At 39.6% G+C, this 19,890-nt stretch overlaps 1 protein-coding gene across 17 annotated transcripts in view; it reads left to right on the forward strand.

Moving 5' to 3' along the window:
* Positions 1 to 861: 861 nt before the first annotated feature.
* Positions 862 to 19,890, forward strand: part of CREB1 (cAMP responsive element binding protein 1) — a 63,193-nt gene continuing 44,164 nt past the window's right edge. For 7 of the 17 annotated variants that reach the window (XR_011428132.1, XR_011428124.1, XR_011428125.1 and 4 more), the window contains exons 1-2: positions 879 to 1,009; positions 19,344 to 19,465. Coding sequence is in view for 7 of the 17 variants with exons in the window: in XM_070240596.1 (XP_070096697.1) it covers positions 19,352 to 19,465 (114 nt within the window). In the remaining 10 variants the exon portion in view is untranslated. Of the gene's footprint in view, positions 1,126 to 19,342; positions 19,466 to 19,890 lie in introns of those variants that run through there. The other 10 variants (XR_011428126.1, XR_011428128.1, XR_011428129.1 and 7 more) reach the window with 6 other exon arrangements.

Raw genomic sequence — 19,890 nt, forward strand, 5'->3', positions numbered from 1 at the left:
GGGGGCCGCAGTGAGGGGATGGGTCGTGGTGAGGAGGGGGATGGTGGGGGGGCGCGGTGAGGAGGGGGATGGTGAGGGGGGACACGGTGAGGAGGGGGATGGTGAGGAGGGGGCCGCAGTGAGGGGATGGGTCGTGGTGAGGAGGGGGATGGTGGGGGGGCGCGGTGAGGAGGGGGATGGTGAGGGGGGACACGGTGAGGAGGGGGATGGTGAGGAGGGGGCCGCAGTGAGGGGATGGGTCGTGGTGAGGAGGGGGATGGTGGGGGGGGCGCGGTGAGGAGGGGGATGGTGGGGGGGGCGCGGTGAGGAGGGAGGTCGCGGGGAGGGGAGGGCGCGGCACGGTAGGTGAGGGCGCCTTGGGCTCCGGGGTCGGGGCGCGGTCAGTGGGCAGCGGCCCGGTGAGGGGCGACGGTGAGGAGCCGGGTCGCGGTGAGGACAGAAACGGCATCACGGCCGCGGGACCCAGGGAGGGAGAGGGCGGTGGGGGGGGGGACGCTGGCGAGCGCCCGCCCGCACTGAGGACCGCCGGCCACCGCAAGGTCCCCGCAAGTGCTCGGGACGGGCGCCCCACGGAGCGGACCCTCCCGCCCAGCCTACGCCCGGCCCGCCACGGGCTCGCAGCCGCTCACCGCCGCGGGGGCTTTCCGTCCAGCCGCCAACGCCCGCGGGAATTCCCCGGGGCCGCACCCGCGCCCCGCTCCCTCCTTCAGACTTCCGCCGTCGGGCTGCTTGGCCCAACGCCGCGGCGAGGCTGAGACCGCGCCTCCGCTCCCCTGCTCCCCTCCGCCGCGCCCGAAGACGCCCGAAGACGCCCGAAGGCCTTCGGGAGCCCCGCCTCCGGCGCGCGGGGCGGGGCCGCCCGAGCTCCTCCGGGCGCGCTCGGCTGTTTCCGGGCGCGGCCGCTGCGCACTCGGCACTGGGCGGCGCTGGCTGCTCCCTGGCTGCGGCTCCTCAGTCGGCGGCGGCGGCGGCTGCCTGTGGCCCGGCGGCTGGGAGAAGCCGAGTGCTGGTGAGTGACGCGGCGGAGGTGTAGTTTGACGCGGTGTGTTACGTGGGGGAGAGAATAAAACTCCAGCGAGAGCCGGGCGGCGAACGAAAGCAGTGACGGAGGCGCTCGTACCGCCGGTAAGAGGAGCAGGAGGCGGAGGCAGCGCCGGCCGGGCCGGGCCCACGCCGCCCGCTCGGCCGCGCTCGCAGCAGCCGCCGCAAAGATGGAGCCGCGGGCGGCCGCGCCGCCGCCGAACAAAGAGTAATGGCGGCCGGGCAGCGGCGGCCGGCGGCCGGCGGCGATCTGCCCGCAGCCAGCGGCGGCGCTCGGCGGGGGGCGGCGGGCGCTGGGCCGCCTTCCCGCCGGGCCGGGCCGGGCCGAGGCGGACGGAGCGGAGCGGGTCCGCCCCGGGGGAGCCCGCCGCGGCCCCGCCGTCCCCGCCGGGCGGCGGGCGGGCGGGCGGAGCGCGGGAAGGGCCCGGCCTTTGTGCGGCCGCGCGGGCCGCCGTTCCCGCCCTGCCCGCCGGGCGCGGCGCGGACAGCGGGCCGCCGGCCGGGCGCCGCGGAGGACGCGCCGGGCGGCTTGGAGCGCCGGCGGCCCGCGGAGGGCAGCGGCCGCCCAGCGCGGTTTCGGTTTTCACGCTGCGTCCTGCCGCCGGGCGCTCGGCTCGCGGCGCGCCCCGCCGTCCGCCCGGCCCCGCAGCCCGGCCGCGTCCCGCCGTCCGCCCGGCCCCGGCCCCGGCCCCGGCCCCGGCCCCGCCGACTCCGCGCGCCCCACAGCCGGCCCCTCCGCGGGCCTCGGTGGCCTCGCACGGGCGGGAGCGGCGGGGCGCGAGCCGCGGGCTCTGCTTCGCCCGTGGGGAAGAGGGACGTCGGGAGCCCGGACGGCTGCGGAGGACCTGGCCGCGGCCTGCCCGAGCGCCGCCTTCCTGGGAGCCCCGGCTCGCGCGGCCCCCGCTCGCGGCGGTCTGCCGTCCGGGGGTCGAGCCTGAAACGTACTTTCGGCCGCCAGCTCTTGGGTCCCTTACGCTCACGGCGCGTTTCCTGGCCGAAAAGTAAAAGCAAAACGGTCGTCTTAGCTGGGGCGTAAAGGTAGCCAGCTTGCTTGTCTTAGAGATACTCACCTGCCCCCACGGTGTGGCGGACGCGACTGATGCTTCCAGGCTTCCTGCGAGGAATAAACATGGATTGCTCGTGGCAGCGCTGTCTTCTGCGTTCTGTACCCAAATCACTTTTCCAAAACCTGCGTTACTGTACTGAAAGTCTTGAAAAACCACATTAGTAATTTGTCATTGCTGAGTAACTTAAGGAGATGCAATAAAGAGAATTTTTCCATAAGGATTGGGAAGATGGTCTTTTTTCCAGACATTGAGGAAATTTTAGTATTGACGATGCTCTAGGTTACTTTTTCGTTGACAGATTTTCTGCAAGCCATCAATCATCACTTGACCAGAATTCTTTTTCCCTGACAGACAGTATATGACAACGACTCTTCCTTTGTGAAATTAAAAAAAAAAGTTTTCTCATGGCTTCTTTATTCAGTCTTATCCAAAAGATTTTTTAAATTTTATTTTGTTTGTAAATTCTTAGTCTGTATTTCTTAGCAATTCCAGGTGAAACTTTTCAAACTTTTATGTTCATTAATATTTGAATATTCATGTGGTGCATGGTATTAAATTATACTTCTACTCCTTCCCAGGCATCAGTAAAAATTACAGTTAAATCTGCTTGAACGTGTTTTTTTTAGTGAACACGTGTATTCACAAAGTGAATGAATCTTTGACACATTGACCAAAAAATGTTAAAAGGGCACTTGTGAAATTTAAAACTCTAGTGGTACCTCTTTTAAATGATTTTTTTTCACCTAAGAGCCTAAGGAGACTTAGAAACCTGATCCATAAAATGGCACCTTCCTTTTTCTGCTTTCTGAAATTCATTTTTTTTAATTAGACCTGATTAATAGAAATTTTCGTTTCTTCTTCAAGAAGCAGCTTCATTTTGTCTCTCGGTTTCCAAGATGTTAGGTTTTGTTTTGGGGAGTACAATATGGTTATAGTAAAACCAAGTATGTATCCTTCACTTCATCTCATTTAAAAAATGCTTTTTCTTTTTTTCCACAGTAGGAAAAATTGTTTACTTGTAACTTAATGCTTAGAATATACCACTGAAATTTATAATTTCATTTATTCCATAAATAGCTTATCAGATATGGTTATATAAACTTGTTTATAGACAGCCTGTGACATAGTCTTGTAAGCATCTTTCTTGATGACAGTGTCACTTCCAATGATGGCTTCTTTATTGAATAGTGAGAGTTCAAATCTGAATTTAAGGATATAGTAGTTAGGGAATGGAAAAAATGCAAGGATTTTTTTTTTTCTTGTGTGAGCTCATCTCTACTGCAGTATCACTTGAGACAACAGTTTGGGGTAATTCAAATATTGAGTTAGCGCTTAAGGTGACACGGAATGTAGTTAGTGGAAAGAGCAATGAGTTTGGAATCGCAGACCTGAGTTTGAATCCTGCTGTTGCCACTACTGTCGTATGCCTACCCTCAAGGAATTTTGTGACCTACAGGAAATTTCTTCATCTCTCTCAGTCTTAGTTTCCTTATCTGTTAAATTAGAATAGTACCACATACTTTGTAGGGTTGTGAGATAATTATAAAGTACCTCCTTAGGGATTCAGTTAATGGTAGCTATTCATTTTTTAGCTTCATTTTAACTTCCTAGCTCTGGAACCTTGGGCAAGTTTAATCATATCTCAGTTTCCTTCGCCATAAATGTACAGTATCTACCTCATAGAAATGTGGGATTTACTAAGTTAATACTTGCAAACTATATAAGTAAGTTAGTACATATTTAATGCCAGGCATTTCACACGTGCTCGACAAATGTTTCTTATTTTTTAAATTGTTCATCATTATTATTACTGTGTTTAATACACTGGGCAGAAGCTGCAATGAATCCTCAGGTGAGATTACCCAGTCTTATCTCTACCCTCCAGGAACTTCTAGGGACACAGTGTCTAATAAGGCAGAATATATGTCATAAGAAAACAATCAAAGGAAAGAGAGATGACACCTGGTGAAGTAACGGAAGAAAGGATTATATTTCCAATTTTATTTTTTTAATAAGTAATTCAGATAGTACATAATTCAAAACATATAAAATGTAGCAAAAAGTCCTGTGTACCCCCAATCACTCAAGTGTTACAATTCCTTTTTTTTTCTTGAGGAAGATTCTCCCCTAGCTAACATCTGTTGCCAGTCTTCCTCTTTTTGTTTGTGGGCTACTGGGACAGGATGACCCCTGACAGACAAGTGGTGTAGGTCTCTAACCACTAGTCCACTGGAGCTGACCCTACAATTTATTTGTCCTTTCAGAGATATCTATCCATACACAAGCAAATATGTATGTACTCTTCTTCCCCCATTTTATACAGATGGTAGTATGCTATATATACTATCCTATATCTTGCTTTTTCCCCCACTTAGTAGGGCTTTGCACTTGATTTGCATCAGTACATAAAGAGCTTCCTCATTTCTTTTTTTTAATTATGAGACGTTTCATCGTATGGATATACCTATATTTATTAACCAGTTAGCTAATTTTATATTTAGGTCTTTATGACCTTTTACACTAATGGGATCTGTCACTATATCTTTATTTATTTCAATGAAAGACGTTTCATTTGAATGAGAAATAGCAGTTTGTGACGGGAAGGTGTTATTTGAACTGCCCTGTTATCTTTTTAGCTCCAGTTTTTGAAAATTTTCTGTAAAATAATCAAGATATTCGTGAATAGGCAAGTAAGCTATGTAAGAGTTAACTCTTAAAGTGAATTTAGTCTGAATTTAACTCTTCTGTTGAGGTTCTAATAGCCCTGAACAGACTACTTCCTTCTATTATTATTTCAGACAAAAAAAGTCTCTCTGGTTCTCTCTCTAAATGTGAAAGAACATCTCATGTGGTCCAGTCCTTTTTTTAAGAAGACTATTCTCATGGGAAATTATTACGCAGTGATAACTGATTAGTGTACTTAGCTTTCTCCCTGTGTTTGTTTATTTTTTACATACTCATCAACTTATTCTTTGATGATTTTCTAGTATGTCTTAGTGTAATTATCAGTGAGTTTTATATTTGATAACTAAATAGTGAGTTTCACCAATATGATTGTCTACTGAGACTTTACTGCTTAGACGAATTTTCTTTTCTCTTTTTTTGTTCCCACTGTGGAAGTCCTTGGTCAACTAGTTGAATCAAGTGATATTCATTTTAGCTAGAATGCAAAACAAGTTTCAGTACCTCTCTTTTTTTTTTCCTTTTTTTGGCTCTTCGAAGCAGCATTTAACTATAGGACATTTTAAATATACATGCTGTTAGTTTTTTAAGTTGGTTAAACTTAGAAGGAAAATAACTAATAATCCAGCCACAGGGACACAAATAAGTCCCTTATACTTAAGAAAACAAAGCATTAAATGAAGTTGCTGTGGTATATCTTATTCTTTTTGTGCTGAAGTTGACAGTTATGTATGCTGAAGTTGTTAGTGTAAGAATATTGTCTTATTTTGAGGATGTACTAGTATTTTCTATAAAATATTAATATGTGCTGTTTTTACCTGTTCAATGACTAAAATGTTTACAAAACACTTATCTTTAAAGATTTGGGGGGTGCAGGTAGATAACTGAAATCTGAAAAGGCAGAAAATTTTCTTTCTGGAACATGTCTGTGGGCTACCAGAGAATTAAATGATTTCTCACAGTATCGTGGAAACAGTAAATTGCCTTTTGGGGTGACGGTAAAAAGATCATGAACTAAAGCAACAAACTGATGATGTGAAAATGGCCAATTTAATATATATGCTAACTTGGTCATTATAGAAGAGGTTAGCTCTGATCACGGTTCTGAAATTGTAAGAAGAAAGTATGGTTTTAAATGTATTTTACATGATCAAATCTATGAAGGTAGATTTTTGAGACATTTGAAACTTGATAAGAATTTTCTTAGTGGTGTCGAGTTGATCTGACTCCTGGTAACCCTGTGTACAGCAGAGTGGAACCCTGCCCAATCTCTTTGCACCATCCTCTCACCTTCCAGTGCTGTATATAGAGAGACACAGTGCTTCCTGCTATTCACAGGGTTTTCATGGCCATAAGTGGGTGGCCAGCTCCTTCTTTCTAGTCTGTCTTAGTCTGGAAGCTCTCCTGAAACCTGCACACCATGGGTGACCCTGCTGGTATTTGAAATCCCAGTGGCACAGTTTTCAACATCACAGCAACACGCAGCCACCACAGTGTGACAACCGACAGATGAGTGGTGTGGTCCCCTGACCTGGAAATGAACTAGGGCCTCATCGAGCACCGAATCTTAACCAACAGACCACCAGGGACATCCATTTTCTCCCGTTAATACATAAACACTCTTGCCTGAAGTCCTTTTTGTTTTGTTTTGCATTCTTTTCTTAGCTCTGCCACAAGTGGCCCTGTAAAGTTACGTTCTGTTATATTTTACTCAGAGTTTTGCTCACCTGTCGTCTTTCTTGGTTACCAAGAAGAATGGAAGAAAAGATTAATCGTTCATGTCCTGGTGTTTATTCCAACAGATAAGTAGAAGACAGTATTTTCCATCTTCAGTGATGAAAAATTACCTTTAACTGTATGTTTAATCAATTATTGAGGCTCGTTAATGAATCTCAACTTAATAAAAACAAACCAGTAGTACTGCTTGATAAACTTGTAAATGCCTGAGTTGCTTTTTCTCAGGTTTGAGGTAAAGTAATAAAGGAGTTTACCATAAATGAGATGGGCTGTCTGAACAAATTCTTCCTGCTGTTGGATTAATCTAGGATCTCTGAATAATCTAACAAGGGGCAAGGTTTGGAGAGCAAGAGGTCTAAGGGATTGGTGGTGAGTTTTTTCCCAAAAGGAGAGAAGTAAAGACTGACATTTGATTAGAGAAGAGGGAATTAAGTGGGAAGCTAGAATAGCTAAGTAATGGCCTTGGTGTAGGAGTGGAGGGTGGGTCTGAAAGTTGACTTATACCAGTGGTAATAGAAAATGCCTTTCCCAAAGATTAGTGAATCTTCTCTGAGACTACGATAGGTTTCTTTTTCACTTTTAAGTGTATTCCTAATGAGCGGGTTATCTGCATGAGTTTCTGGTTATAATTATATGGCAGTATAGATGTAACTAAAAATGATGGTAATTTAGCCAGACCTGAATAACCATTATTTTTGAGGGTTGTCCTGCCTGTTTGTATAAGTGATTGGCCATAGGACACTCAGAAATATCTTGTTTTTCATCACCGAAGGGAAAGTTATTGCTTGTTCTGAACTATTTGTACTCTTAAAGGGTTATCATTTTCTTAAAAGTATCAGTAGCAGCTTTATTGTTTGCTGTGACTAGTAATAGTAATATCTTGGTTTTACTTACTGCCATGTATCAGTCTAGTCATTTATTCAGTGAACATTTATTAACCATTGACTTTTATATAGTTGATGAAATAATCACAAGAAAATTTATTGTTAGGTATTTTTATACATAGAAAATGAAGCATTGTTCTAGTTGCTACACATAATAAAGCGTGAGTATGTGGCTCTTGCCCTCAAGGACTGTATGGTATAGTGGAGATGATGAAAACAGTGTAAGAAAGAATGATTTATACGTGGCAGAGTATCAATTCTCACTACTGTCTTGAAAGGCCATAGAGTTTAGAAGAGGTTTTAGTGAGAAGACGTTTTGTGAGAAAGATAGAATTTAAATTGATTACTGAAGAACTTGCATAGTTAGAGATTAAAGGGAGTGTATTCTAGGCAGTGGCATGGACAAAAAAAATGAAGACATGGAAGTAGAATGAACCTGATATGCTCACAAGTTGGTGAAGAAAGTGTTAGGTTAACCAAATCCACGTTCTGAGGAACCCTGAATGTGAGACAGGAAGCTTTAAATTTCATGTAAGAGGAGGGATGATAAAACCAAGTAATGACTGGGCTAAAATGCAGATTTCCTGACTCCTAATCCTTTCTCCTTCATAGTAGATTATATTGCAGTTTAAAAAGTGGACATCATAGATTGTTTTTTTAAAAGCTTTATTGAAGTATAATTCACATACCATACAATCCACCAATTTCAAGTGTACAGTTTACTGGGTTTTGGCACGTTCACAAAGTTGTGCATCTGTACCACAGTCAGTTTTTGGACATTTTCATTACCCCAAAAGGAAACCCTGCATCCCTTAGCCATCACCTCTCAATCTCTCCATACGCCAGTTCTAGGCAACCACTAATCTCTCTGTCTCTGTGGATTTGCCTCTTCTGGACATTGCATGGAAATGGACTCATACAATATGTGGTCCATTGTGATGAGATTCTTTTACTTAGCCTTATACTTTCAAGGTTCATCCATGTTGTAGTATCTGTCAGCACTTCATCCTTTTTAGTGCTGAATAATATTACATTTTTATGGATATACAACATTTTATTCATGGACATTTGGGCTTTTTGGCTATTATGAATAACACTACCCATGAACATTCATTTATTGCATATGTTTTCATTCCCCTTAGTTATATACCTAGGAGTGAAATTGCTGGATTATATAATAACTATGTTTAACCATTTAAGGAACTTCCAGCCTGTTTGCCAAAGCTACTATACCTTTTTACATTCCCACCAGCAGTGTATGAGGGTTCTGATTTCTCCATATCTTCACCAACAGTTATTATTTTTCATAATAGCCATCTTAGTAGGTGCAAAGTGGTATCTCATTGTAGTTTGGATTTGCATTTCCCTAATGAGTAATGATGTCTAGCATCTTTTCATGTATTTTTTGGCCATTTTTATATCTTTGAAGAAATGTCTGTTCAGATCCTTTGCCCATTTTTAATTTGGGTTTTGTTTTTGTTTTGGTGAGGAAGATTGGCCCTGAGCTAACATCTGTGCCCATCTATCTTCCTGTATTTTGTACATGGAATGCTGCCACAGCATGGCTTGATGACTGGTGTAGGTACGTGCCCAGGATCCGAACCTGCAAATCTGGGCCGCTGAGGTGGAGCGCACTGAACTTAACCACTACACCACTGGGCCGGCCCAGGTTCTTTGTCTTTTCGTTTTTTTTTTTTTTAAGATTTTATTTTTTTTCTTTTTCTCTCCAAATTCCCCCAGTGTAAGTAGTTGTATATTTTTTAGTTGTGGGTCCTTCTAGTTGTGGCATGTGGGACACCGCCTCAGCATGGCCTGACGAGTGGTGCCATGTCAGTGCCCAGGATCCGAACCAGTGAAATGCTGGGCCACCGAAGCGGAGTGCGCGAACTTAACCACTCGGCCATGGGCTGGCCCCCTTTTCACTTTCTTGATAGTGTTCCTTGAGTCATAAAAGTCTTTAATTTTGTTAATTTCCAGTTCATCTTTTTTCTTTCGTTGCTTGTGCTTTTGGTGTCATATTTTGGACATCATAAATTATTCTGATTGCAAACGTTTTCTAAATATCTCTGAAAGCCCAGGCAAACAGGGTACCGTTATTTAATGAGAAATAACTAAAGCCATTAATGCGTATTTAGAGTTACACTCTGCCTTCTCTGGTCTTCTCGTTATTCTGTGTCCAGATCCCTTAGTTGGAGTGACTGATGAAAAGGAGCAAAGATAAAAATCAAGAAATAACTACTTCGAGTGAAGCATTTTAATTTGAAGTACTATACCTTGACAATTACTTTTTATGAGAGAATTTATTATGTTTGTGTGGGTGTAGTGTATTACTTATAAACTCTACTGTATTTGGGGAATTCACACTTAACAAACTTTTACCATGAAGGGAGTAGTAACTCCTTCATGTTTTACAGATGACTAAACTGAGCCCTGGAGAATTGAAATGATTTACTTGTTGGTAAAGCCTTTTCCCTGGGCAAGAAATAACAGTAAAGCAGTCTTCATCATTCTTTTGTAGCGTTACCTCTTTGCGAAGAAAGTTTTCAAGGTTCTGTCTTTATTAATGATTATTAGAATTTTTCTCCTAAACAGTAGTGGTTTGGGTTTATAAAAATTCACTTGGAGGAAATATTCTAGTCAAGGTCTTAAAGAAATATATTGATTTCATTATCTTACTAATCAGGTCTGCATCAGTAGAAAGATTACCATAAATGGCCAGTGCATGCTTTCCTTTTTTCCATAATTCATTGTATTCCTGTCATTTCAAAAAAGAAGTTTATGATTTCAAATCATTGTTTTTAAGTACTTGTTGGGGGTGGGGGGTTCATAAGTAGACTGGTCGTAAGGATATTAGTTTATACTTGCCCAGCCCTTTTTTATAGAGTACATACTTCATCTCTGATTAGCTTGGAAGCTCTTTGAGAGAGAGGTTCTTGTGTGCCTTAAACTATATTCCCCGTAGTTTTCAGTAGAACACTTATTATGTAATAGGCACAGAAAATTTGTTTAATAAATGATTCCCTCTTGAAGGGTCACAAATTTGAAAGGCAGGATTAAAAGCCATCCCCCTTTAGAGTTGCACAGATTAAAGGAAGTTGATGTATATCCTTTAGACAGTTAAAACTTACTGAAATTACAGATTTATTTTTTAAAAGCCAAGGAAATTAGGTTCATTTTCCATAGTTTAAAAAGAATGTTTTCAGTAACTCTGCTTTACTAATACTTCCTGCCTCTGAAACATGAGAAATAGCATGAGATTGTATGAATCAAAATCATTTTACAAGAAATCACAACCGGGTTGGTAAAAAATAGTACAGCTACCTGAAAGATGGGACTTGATGCTTTCAGCGTTAAAGATAAAGAGACTTAAACTTGAAGTGATTGTTTTATTAAAATTGTACATAAAGTCTTTGCTGTTGCCTGCATGTCATTTATTAGCTTTGTCGATTAACCCCGCTAATTTTTAAATATAGTCCAGTATATCCTTGATGCCTTGAGTACTTGGATTTTTTTCTACTTAGCAAAACATATTAAAATGATTAGCATGTTGTTGCTTAATAGTCCATGCAGTTCCATTGCCAAATATACAAAGAATTCTTCACTTTTTGTAATATTGGAGGCTATGTGGTATAGCCCTGAACAGTCTTGTAAATTCCTTACAAATCTCTTACTTCTCTAGTTCTCCATCTGTTAAGTCAGAGCTAAAACCAGAATTCCTGTCTTATGACTCCTACTATAACATGTGTTGTCTTACTTCAGGAAAACTGAATTTTCACTCTTCCATGTCTAATTTGTAAATAATTCACCAGGAATAGCATTTCAAAATTTATTTCAAAACAGAACTGTCAAAATACCAAATGTTAACTTTATGAACTTATTTTTAAAAAACACTTGAACATTCATTTTCCATTTAGAATGTAGTGATTTTCACATAGTCCCTCAGGTTTTGTTAAGTAAATGGAATAATAGGGTATGAATATTTAACTTTAGGGCATAATTTTTATGGGTCCTTAGAGTTTCAGCATTGAGCTAGTTTGTGAAGCAGAACCTAACACTTGAAGACAGTTTCACTCTTTAGTCAGCACAAAAATTGCTTTTCTAAAAGTAACTGTATGTAGGAGGTGTATAATCCTTTTTTCCTTTAAAAAAAAATCCAGCTCTAAAAATTCATTTAGTAGAACTTCATATGTAGAAGTTTATGTAGGATCGGTCATTTGAAAGGCTTAAGGTGTAGAACTGTAAACATAGTATTAGGTGGGTGTTTGGAAAGAAAGGATCATGGAAAGAGATGGGATAAAATGTCATTATCTAAAATAATGCACAGTCATGGTTGCTGTTTTGCTAAGCAACACTGTCTCTTGGTGCCCAGATATATGAAAGCTTGTTTCAGAGCCATGAGTAGTCTTATCCTGAAGGAAAACAAGACAGATAGATTTTGCCAATACTTAAAAAAAAAAAAACTTTGAGAAAGCAGTAAAGCTTTCTTATTGAAAGGTACTATAGAATGTCACATATTCTAAGATGCATATCATAAATCGTGCAATGTGTTTCTATAGATCAAGTAACATTTTTCTAATTCACTTCTGTTAAGTCACTTCCTATGAGGATGTATCTTTCTCATAGCACATGGTACACATTTAAAAATAACCTTTTAAAAATAGCATTAAAATACTCTGGTAATCACAAAACTACAATAAATCATAAAATAAAAATATTGACTTTCAGGCAGTTTCTCTTTTCCAGTAAACAAATCATCAGGGAATTGATTTTATTAAATGACATTAGAAAGACCAACCCCCTTTGCTGTTGCTGCCTGCTTTTTGGTAGTAGTGGTCAGGTTATACTTGTATTTACTATTAATACAAAGAATTTATAAAAATATATAAACATTTTCAGGCTTTTATTTTTGTCTTAGAAATGATTAAATCTTGTCAAATTCAAATCACACAGAATTAACTTCATATGCAACTTCTCTTTGCCTTTCTCTAATATGTAGACTAGAGGCTGAAATATGGGTTTGTTCTTCAATTAAAGGAGAAAGACCTTGATAGGAGCACAGAGAAAAGTGTTCCTGAATACTATGTCAGAATTTACTTACCTTGATAAAGACACCAATTTGTTTTAGTTTATCTCGTTGCCTATTTTAACTTTTCCTAAAAATGTATATAGCCTCATTTTATTAGGGTGTGATCAGTCTAATCTAGTAAAGTTTTTATAGTTGAAGTTGATATGTGATGTGTGTTGAGGGTGTGTGTACATATATACATGTGTATACATACATGTACATATATCTGCAGACATGCCTATGTACACAGACAACATTTGAATATAACATTTTCCTATCTGGTTTCAGAGAAGATATACTGTATTTAATACGAAAGACTTACTAGCATCAGAAACCTGGAACATTGCGTAATTTCAAGTAAGGGTTGCATACCTCTCAGTTCTGCTAGATTGGACATAAGGTAAAGATAAATGACAAGTATTTAAGGTTAGTAACGGGGAAAAAAGTGGAGGCAAAGAGGCAACATAGTTATTGATTCCTAGAAAGCTAGAGTCTGTTGTGTAGCCCCTGAACATTTTGCCTCTTTAGTAAATTAATCATAATACTTTAGAAAATTAGCATGTCCCGAGTGTGTTAAGAATGTGTTAACAAGGCTTTCAGTTATAACAACTAAATAACAGGTACAAAGTAAATAGGTAGGAAGTATTATGTATTATCCCTAGATGTTTCTGGGTATACTCTGCAAAATATTTTTAGTAATACATTTGACTATGACAACAAAATAGTCATTTAGTTTTAAAACCATGTGTCCAAATGAGCCTTTTGCTGTGGTTACCCTGGAGACTTTAGACTGCTGCTTATGTGATTTCCTTAAATTCCTGGACTTTTGGATTGGTGAGAGTTCAGAAGTCACCCCCTTGCAAGGGTGTGGGCAAGGTTTTTTTCTCATTTGTAATAAAGGTCATTTGCATTTTTTTTAAATCACAGCATGTATTCATATGTTCCATTAGTTATGAATACATTGTTTCTCTTCAGAGTCAAGATTCACAGTTATTTCTCTGAATATTTACCTTTCATTCTCAACTAGATTAAATCCATCATAGATTTAAGGGATTAAAAAGTAAAGCAGGTTGTGGGGGAGATGGGTTTATTTTTCATCAACTTGAGCTAGAATGTTTAGGATTGTAGGGGCTGGGGCACTTCTTAAAGGTCAAAATATTTTAGGAAAAAGAACAAGGTGAATTTCTGCAACATTCTTTCCTTTTGCTTAATGATTTTTAGCAAAAGTGATGATAAAGCCTTGCTTTCTTGTTTAATGAGCTTTAGTTAATTTGGTAGAGGCAGATAAGTCAGAAACAGTGCTGCCAGAAATTTGTCCTTGATTTGGAGTCCTGTCTAGGTGCTGAGTAGGTGAATTTAAGTGCTGCTTTATCCATGAGGGTTGCACTGGTCAGCTTTTATAGTCTTGAAAATCCCTCCAGCATCCCTCTCAGCTTTATTTTTTGCACAATAATTGTCACCATCTGATTTGTTATACTTTGTGTTTACTTTCCCCCCCCTGCTCCGACACACTAGAATAGAAGTTCCGCAAAGGCAAAGTTTTAAAAATTTATTTTATTTCTTTATCCCCAGTAACTTCAACAGTGTCTGACATATGAGTGCTCAGCTATGGTGATAGAATAGAAGTATAATGTATATAAATTGTTAAAACTGAAGATATTGTTCGTCTTAAAAAAGTGAAGCAAATTCCCTTACTTGTGAATTCCCTCAGGATATATTACTCTCTAAAGTAGAAGTAAATTCCTTGCAGTATAAAAATTTTAAACCAAATTACTTTGAGGCCTCATTCTCTCATTCTTATTTTGTGCTAGTAGTTACTGACTGCTTTGGAGTGACGGTTCTGTATTATTTGTCTTCTCTCCTTGCTTCTATACAAACTCTTGACACCAGCCACTGCCTCAGTCATTTCTCTAAAGGCTTACTCTAAGCCTTTGCTTCTTATCAAAAAAGTTATCCTCCTTCCTCAAATTTATCAATATTGTATTCATCCTCAATGCCCCTTTGGAAGTCCACCACTGTCTTGATTGTTGCAGAGTATATTCTCTTTTAAATGTCATGGAAGCACTCATTTGGCACTCTACTGGGACATTTATCTAAACTACACTTTAAACTTTTTTTCTTTAAAGGTATGTTTTTGGTTAGGAAGATTGGCTCTGAGCTAACGTCTATTGCCAGTCTTCCTCCTATTTATTTATTTTCTCCCCAAAGCTCAGTACATAGTTGTGTATCCTAGTGGCAAGTCCCTCTAGTTCTTCTATGTGGGATGTCACCACACTGTGGCTTGATGAGCGGTACGTAGGTCTGCATCCAGGATCCAAACTGGAAAACCCTGGGCTGCTGAAGCGGAGCGCATAAACTTAACCGCTCAGCCACGGGGCTGGCCCCTACGTTTTAAACTTTTAAATATCTGTTATTTTTACTGTGTAAAGGGTACAAAAAGAGATACAGCTCCAGTCAGATAGATTCTTGAAGTTTTCTAAGATGGAAAGGAAAAACTGCTTTATCCTCTTTGAAAATTAAGAAAAGAGATGATTAAACTAGTTAATAACTATAGTAACAGTTATGACCAGGGCAACATAATGAGTAAAAGAGACACTGTCTACCATTTGAGAGAGAGAATAATTTTTAAAATGCTTCGAATCATCTCAAGTTGTATTGCATGCTCATGATACATATATATAAATGAGTGGTAGTGTTTCCGTATTTGACCAAGATCAAGAGGCTAGGTGACCTATTAATACTTAGTCAGTCTGCCTTCATTTACTATATATGTTATTTTATTAAGTGGCCTGCATAATTATGTGTTTGTACGTATATCTTGTAGTGTCAGTTCCTCAGATAGAGCATTTAAAGTTGGAAGAGATCTTTTAATCCATCTCCCTTGTTTTTACAGTTGAGGAAACTGAAACACAAAAAGTTTAATTTGTCCCACAACCACCTGGTAACAGATGTCACTTTCCAGCAAGTGTTAGGCTCCCTTTCCCAACTACTTAACAGCAGCATCCTTTGTCTGTCTCAGGATTGGGTGAATAATACTACAGAATCACTTCGCTTTTTATTTTTCATATTAAGAGAGAGAATTCTAAAGACCATTAAAGCAAAATGGTATGTATCTTTGTGAATTGGCTTTAGAAGTTTTGTTCCTTTTAGGCATGCCACTATTTTGAAATTTATTATAAATTCATAGTTTCCAAAGGATTATGTTAATTTTTAGGGATAAATCATGAAAATCCCCAAATCTTAAATTTCAATCCCAAATAAATTTTACAATTCAGAATTGTTGGAAGAATAAGAATCACAATACTGTTAAGCTAATACTAGATTTCCGTGATTTCTAAGATCTGTTCTGTTTCTATTGTTCCAGGCCCAGTATGTATACAACATTCTTTCTGAGTTCATATGTACCTGATCTTTTTCTTATTTTATAGTATTATTTAGTTTTTTTGTTATTGTTCTTGCAGTCTTGAAAAGCATTTATTTGTGTAATGACTTAGGAATCTCCTTTCTTCAAACAACTTTGGAAACCCACATATTGGCTCTATTAATTGATCCTGTGTCTGGATACTGCACTGCTGGCTGTACTGCTCCTGAGTTATTAGAAAAATTGAAGATTATACACGTGATACCATAGCATCTCTTCCCACCCGAAGATATGAATGAAGAGCGAAAGAATTCAAAGTCCAAAATTAATGCATCCACTTTAAATGCTAGTTTAGTCTAGTTGGGAGGTTGCTGTTTCATTTTAGTGCCTTCAAAGTGAAAACCAAAAGAATAGTATCTGTTCTAGTTGAGTCATTGAGTTTCTCATCTGAAACAAATTGTTCTTCCTTAAATAATTCTCACCTGTACTTTGAAAAAGGCCTGAATTTTCTGATGAAAGACGCTATTTGTACTGTGGCCCAAGTGGTTGATGTCTGCTCAAACTAAGAGTTATAAAAATTAAGAAGGTGGTCCCTTCCTCTGAAAAAGGATTAGTAGTCTGCCTGAATGAAATGATAATAAAACACTGGCAGTTTACATGGGGATCCTGTCCATTGGAAATACCACGTTTTGTTTTAAAGAGAAAGAATATTATCTAGTTGGGGAGGGAAGGAGGATGCAAATTGCCTTCCTGTTTTGAATGTCTTTGTAGCTATAATTACTTATGTTAGCTAATGGGGTTTGTTCCTTTATTTTAATATAGTCATAAATATTTTACTTTCTGAAACAGAAAGTTGTGATGATGCCCTATACATTAAATGTCAAAAAAAATTAAGTACGTCTGATGTAAAGTAAACAAAAACAAAAGAGAGAGATCTGTGCCTTAGGAGGCTTTAATCAGATGGCAGGCTGAGACCATATGGATGACATAATCAGATGGCAGAGTGAAACCATATGGGTGACAGTGTAGGTGTAAAAAACATGGCTTACGGTAAAGTCTGTTAAAAATGGTTGCATATACTCTTTCTAAAAAGGAGGGATTATGATGATAAATTTGTATTTTATCTTAATTTTCATTAAAATCATGACTTAGGGGAGAAGATGGAGAAGAGTTTATGGATTTCTCCTCTTATTTAGCTTGACTCAGTACTGTCCTAAAATGGATTCATTTACTTACTGTTATTAAGATTAGATTTTACCCTCTCACATGCCATTTTCTTCCAGACCAAAAGTATGGACAACATTTAGGATAACGTAAACTGTTTTGTTGTTGATGTTGCTTTCTGTTACTTTGGATGTCTGTCTTCAAGTTTTTAGTTTAAAAGAGCTCAGATTGCAAGTATACAACTCAGTGAATTATCACAAGTGATAATAATTAAGGTTATTTGGTAATTTTTAAAAGTAGTTGTTTTTACTGTTTGGGAATGTAGGGTAAACAATTTAGGCAAAATTTTAACAGAAAGAGTAATTGCATATAAAAAGTATCTGGGATTTAAAAAGTTTTTTGTTAACAGGTATCTCAAAATCATGATTGAAATATAATATTGTTTTTGGTTCATAGATTCAAAATGCTATCCATGACTTCTGGTATTAAAATTTTTTAATTGTACAAGTAATCCTGAATTTTGGGAGGAAAAAAATTAATATTAAAATACTCAAGTATGTAAATAGTAAAAGGTAAAAGTCATCATCCTATGCAGTTCTACCAAATCCTCGTCTCCTTGGAGCTACCACTGAGTACTTCCCACACCTTTTTCCATGTGTACACCTTTACAAGAATTTGTTTTACTTGTTTTTAACATAAATGGGGTTCAGTTTTACAGTATGTTCCGTGACTTGCAATTTCACTCAGTCTGTCTTGGAAAGCTTTATATGTCATTACATTATAGACAGACGTCATTCTTTTTCATTGCTGTAATTTATTTAATGGTTCTCCTAATTATGGATACTTGTTTCCAGTTTTTTGCTATTATAAAAAAATTCTACAGTGAATATCCTTGAACATAATACCTTTGTGAACTAGTCAATAATGAGTTTCTTATTGACTAGTAGTTTCTCTGTATCCTAGATGTTACTGTGTTGATTATATATGGCAGATATTTTCTCCCTATGCTCTTGTCTTGGTGGCTTTTGTCATGAATGTTTTAAATAATTATATAGTCAAGTCTGTTGATCTTTTCCTTTGTTATCTGTTTTGTGAATTCTGTATTTCTAAATTATTTATATTCATTTCTACAGAGATATTTTCGCTTCCATTTTTAACTGTCACTTGTAAAGCACTTTCTTTTTATAGAACCCTGTGAATGATGGCAAAATGTATTGATATGTGATACATTCTGATGGCATGTAATAATCACATAAGGATCAGTGACAATTTTGATTATCGATTTCAGAGTTATAAAATAAATGTAATAAATTCTGGAAAAGCATTGGGGTTTTTGTGTTATTTATGAAGTCACTATAGGTAGTCCTCACTACTAAGTTCATTTTTGACAGGTAATATGCTAGGCACTGAATGATGATAGTAGTACGCAAGTAAGATATGTTCTTTTTTATTGTGAATCCTTTAGGTACGATCACTTCCCCAGTTACTGAAATCTCTCTAATCTCATGTAGCTGCTTCTGCTAGGAATTGCTCTCAAGTTACTTTTGCTGCCATCCAGTGCCAGATTACTCAACAGGTATACTAAGCCCTTAGAAAAGCAGCGTCCAAAAGTAAAAAAGATCAGCCTTGATTAACTTATCCAGAATTTTGCAATTGTGTTTTTTAAGGTGTTTTATTTCATGTGTGTGCATGTGTGTAGCACACCATACATAGGATGAGGAGTGAGAACACTAGCCTTTTCTTTCTTTGGGGCCTCTAATTTGGCTCTGTGGCTGTTTGTCCCACCTTTCTACCTTGATGCCCCACAACTTAGGCTCTTGAAACTTGGGTAGATTTTGTCCTACCACCAGTAATTTCCTCTGGAAGTAGCTTATAATTTTTCTGCTTCTTCCCTATTACAGGAGGGAATACCCTTCTGGGAGATCCCGTGAAGCCAGTATCTCATAGACCTGTCATCAGCTCACTTCTACTCTCTGCCTTCTCTCCACACCTGATTCTTACAGCTTGGAAAACTTTTAACTTTGCTGCCACCCTCTGCCCCTTGAGTAGGGGAGATTCTGAGAAGAGAGGAATCCCTTCTTACTTCTAGATGGAGTAATATCCCATTGGGAAGAAATGTCAAGGGGGAAGTTTTTTTCTTTTTTGAAGGGACTAGAACTTGCACAGCTCAGTAAATTTGGACAAGTTGACAATAATTCAGCTACCTTATATTTTAACTAGATTTCTGGGTGCATTTGCTAACCTAACCACCACATATACCTATTTCTAACTTGAAATTTGCTTTAGAGTCACAAAAGCACAAAGCACTGTAGTGCCTGTAACATTCTCCCATATTATTGTAGGTGACTAAATGACCATGGAATCTGGAGCAGAGAACCAGCAGAGTGGAGATGCAGCCGTAACAGAAGCTGAAAACCAGCAAATGACAGTTCAAGCCCAGCCACAGATTGCCACATTAGCCCAGGTATAAAATACATGGAGAGATTCCAAGTTGTCTCTCTTCCAAAAGGAATACGTGTTAGACAAGAGAATTTCGTTTTTATTACAGAGATACACATACAATGAGCAGAGGCCTTCTAAGAATATCAGAATTCCTATTGGTGTTAGCCCAGTTTTAGGAATGACAGTATAAATTCAGTAACATAACAGAAAATGTGTTGTTAAACAGTAATACACTGTTTGTTGCAACATGATTAGAAATAATTGGATTGTAACTGATGAGTAGATTGTCTCTCTTAAAAAGGAAAAAAACCTGGTATGATAACTTTCTCATATCACGCAAATTTATTTCGGGGCGTGGGGGTAATAACCTGAAAGGTTCTTTATATATGCTTAAACTAGAAAATAGGATAAGCAAATAAATGTACACACAAGTAAATTTCAAGGATG

Source organism: Equus caballus, chromosome 18, assembly GCF_041296265.1.
Source record: "Equus caballus isolate H_3958 breed thoroughbred chromosome 18, TB-T2T, whole genome shotgun sequence".
Lineage (NCBI taxonomy): Eukaryota > Metazoa > Chordata > Mammalia > Perissodactyla > Equidae > Equus > Equus caballus.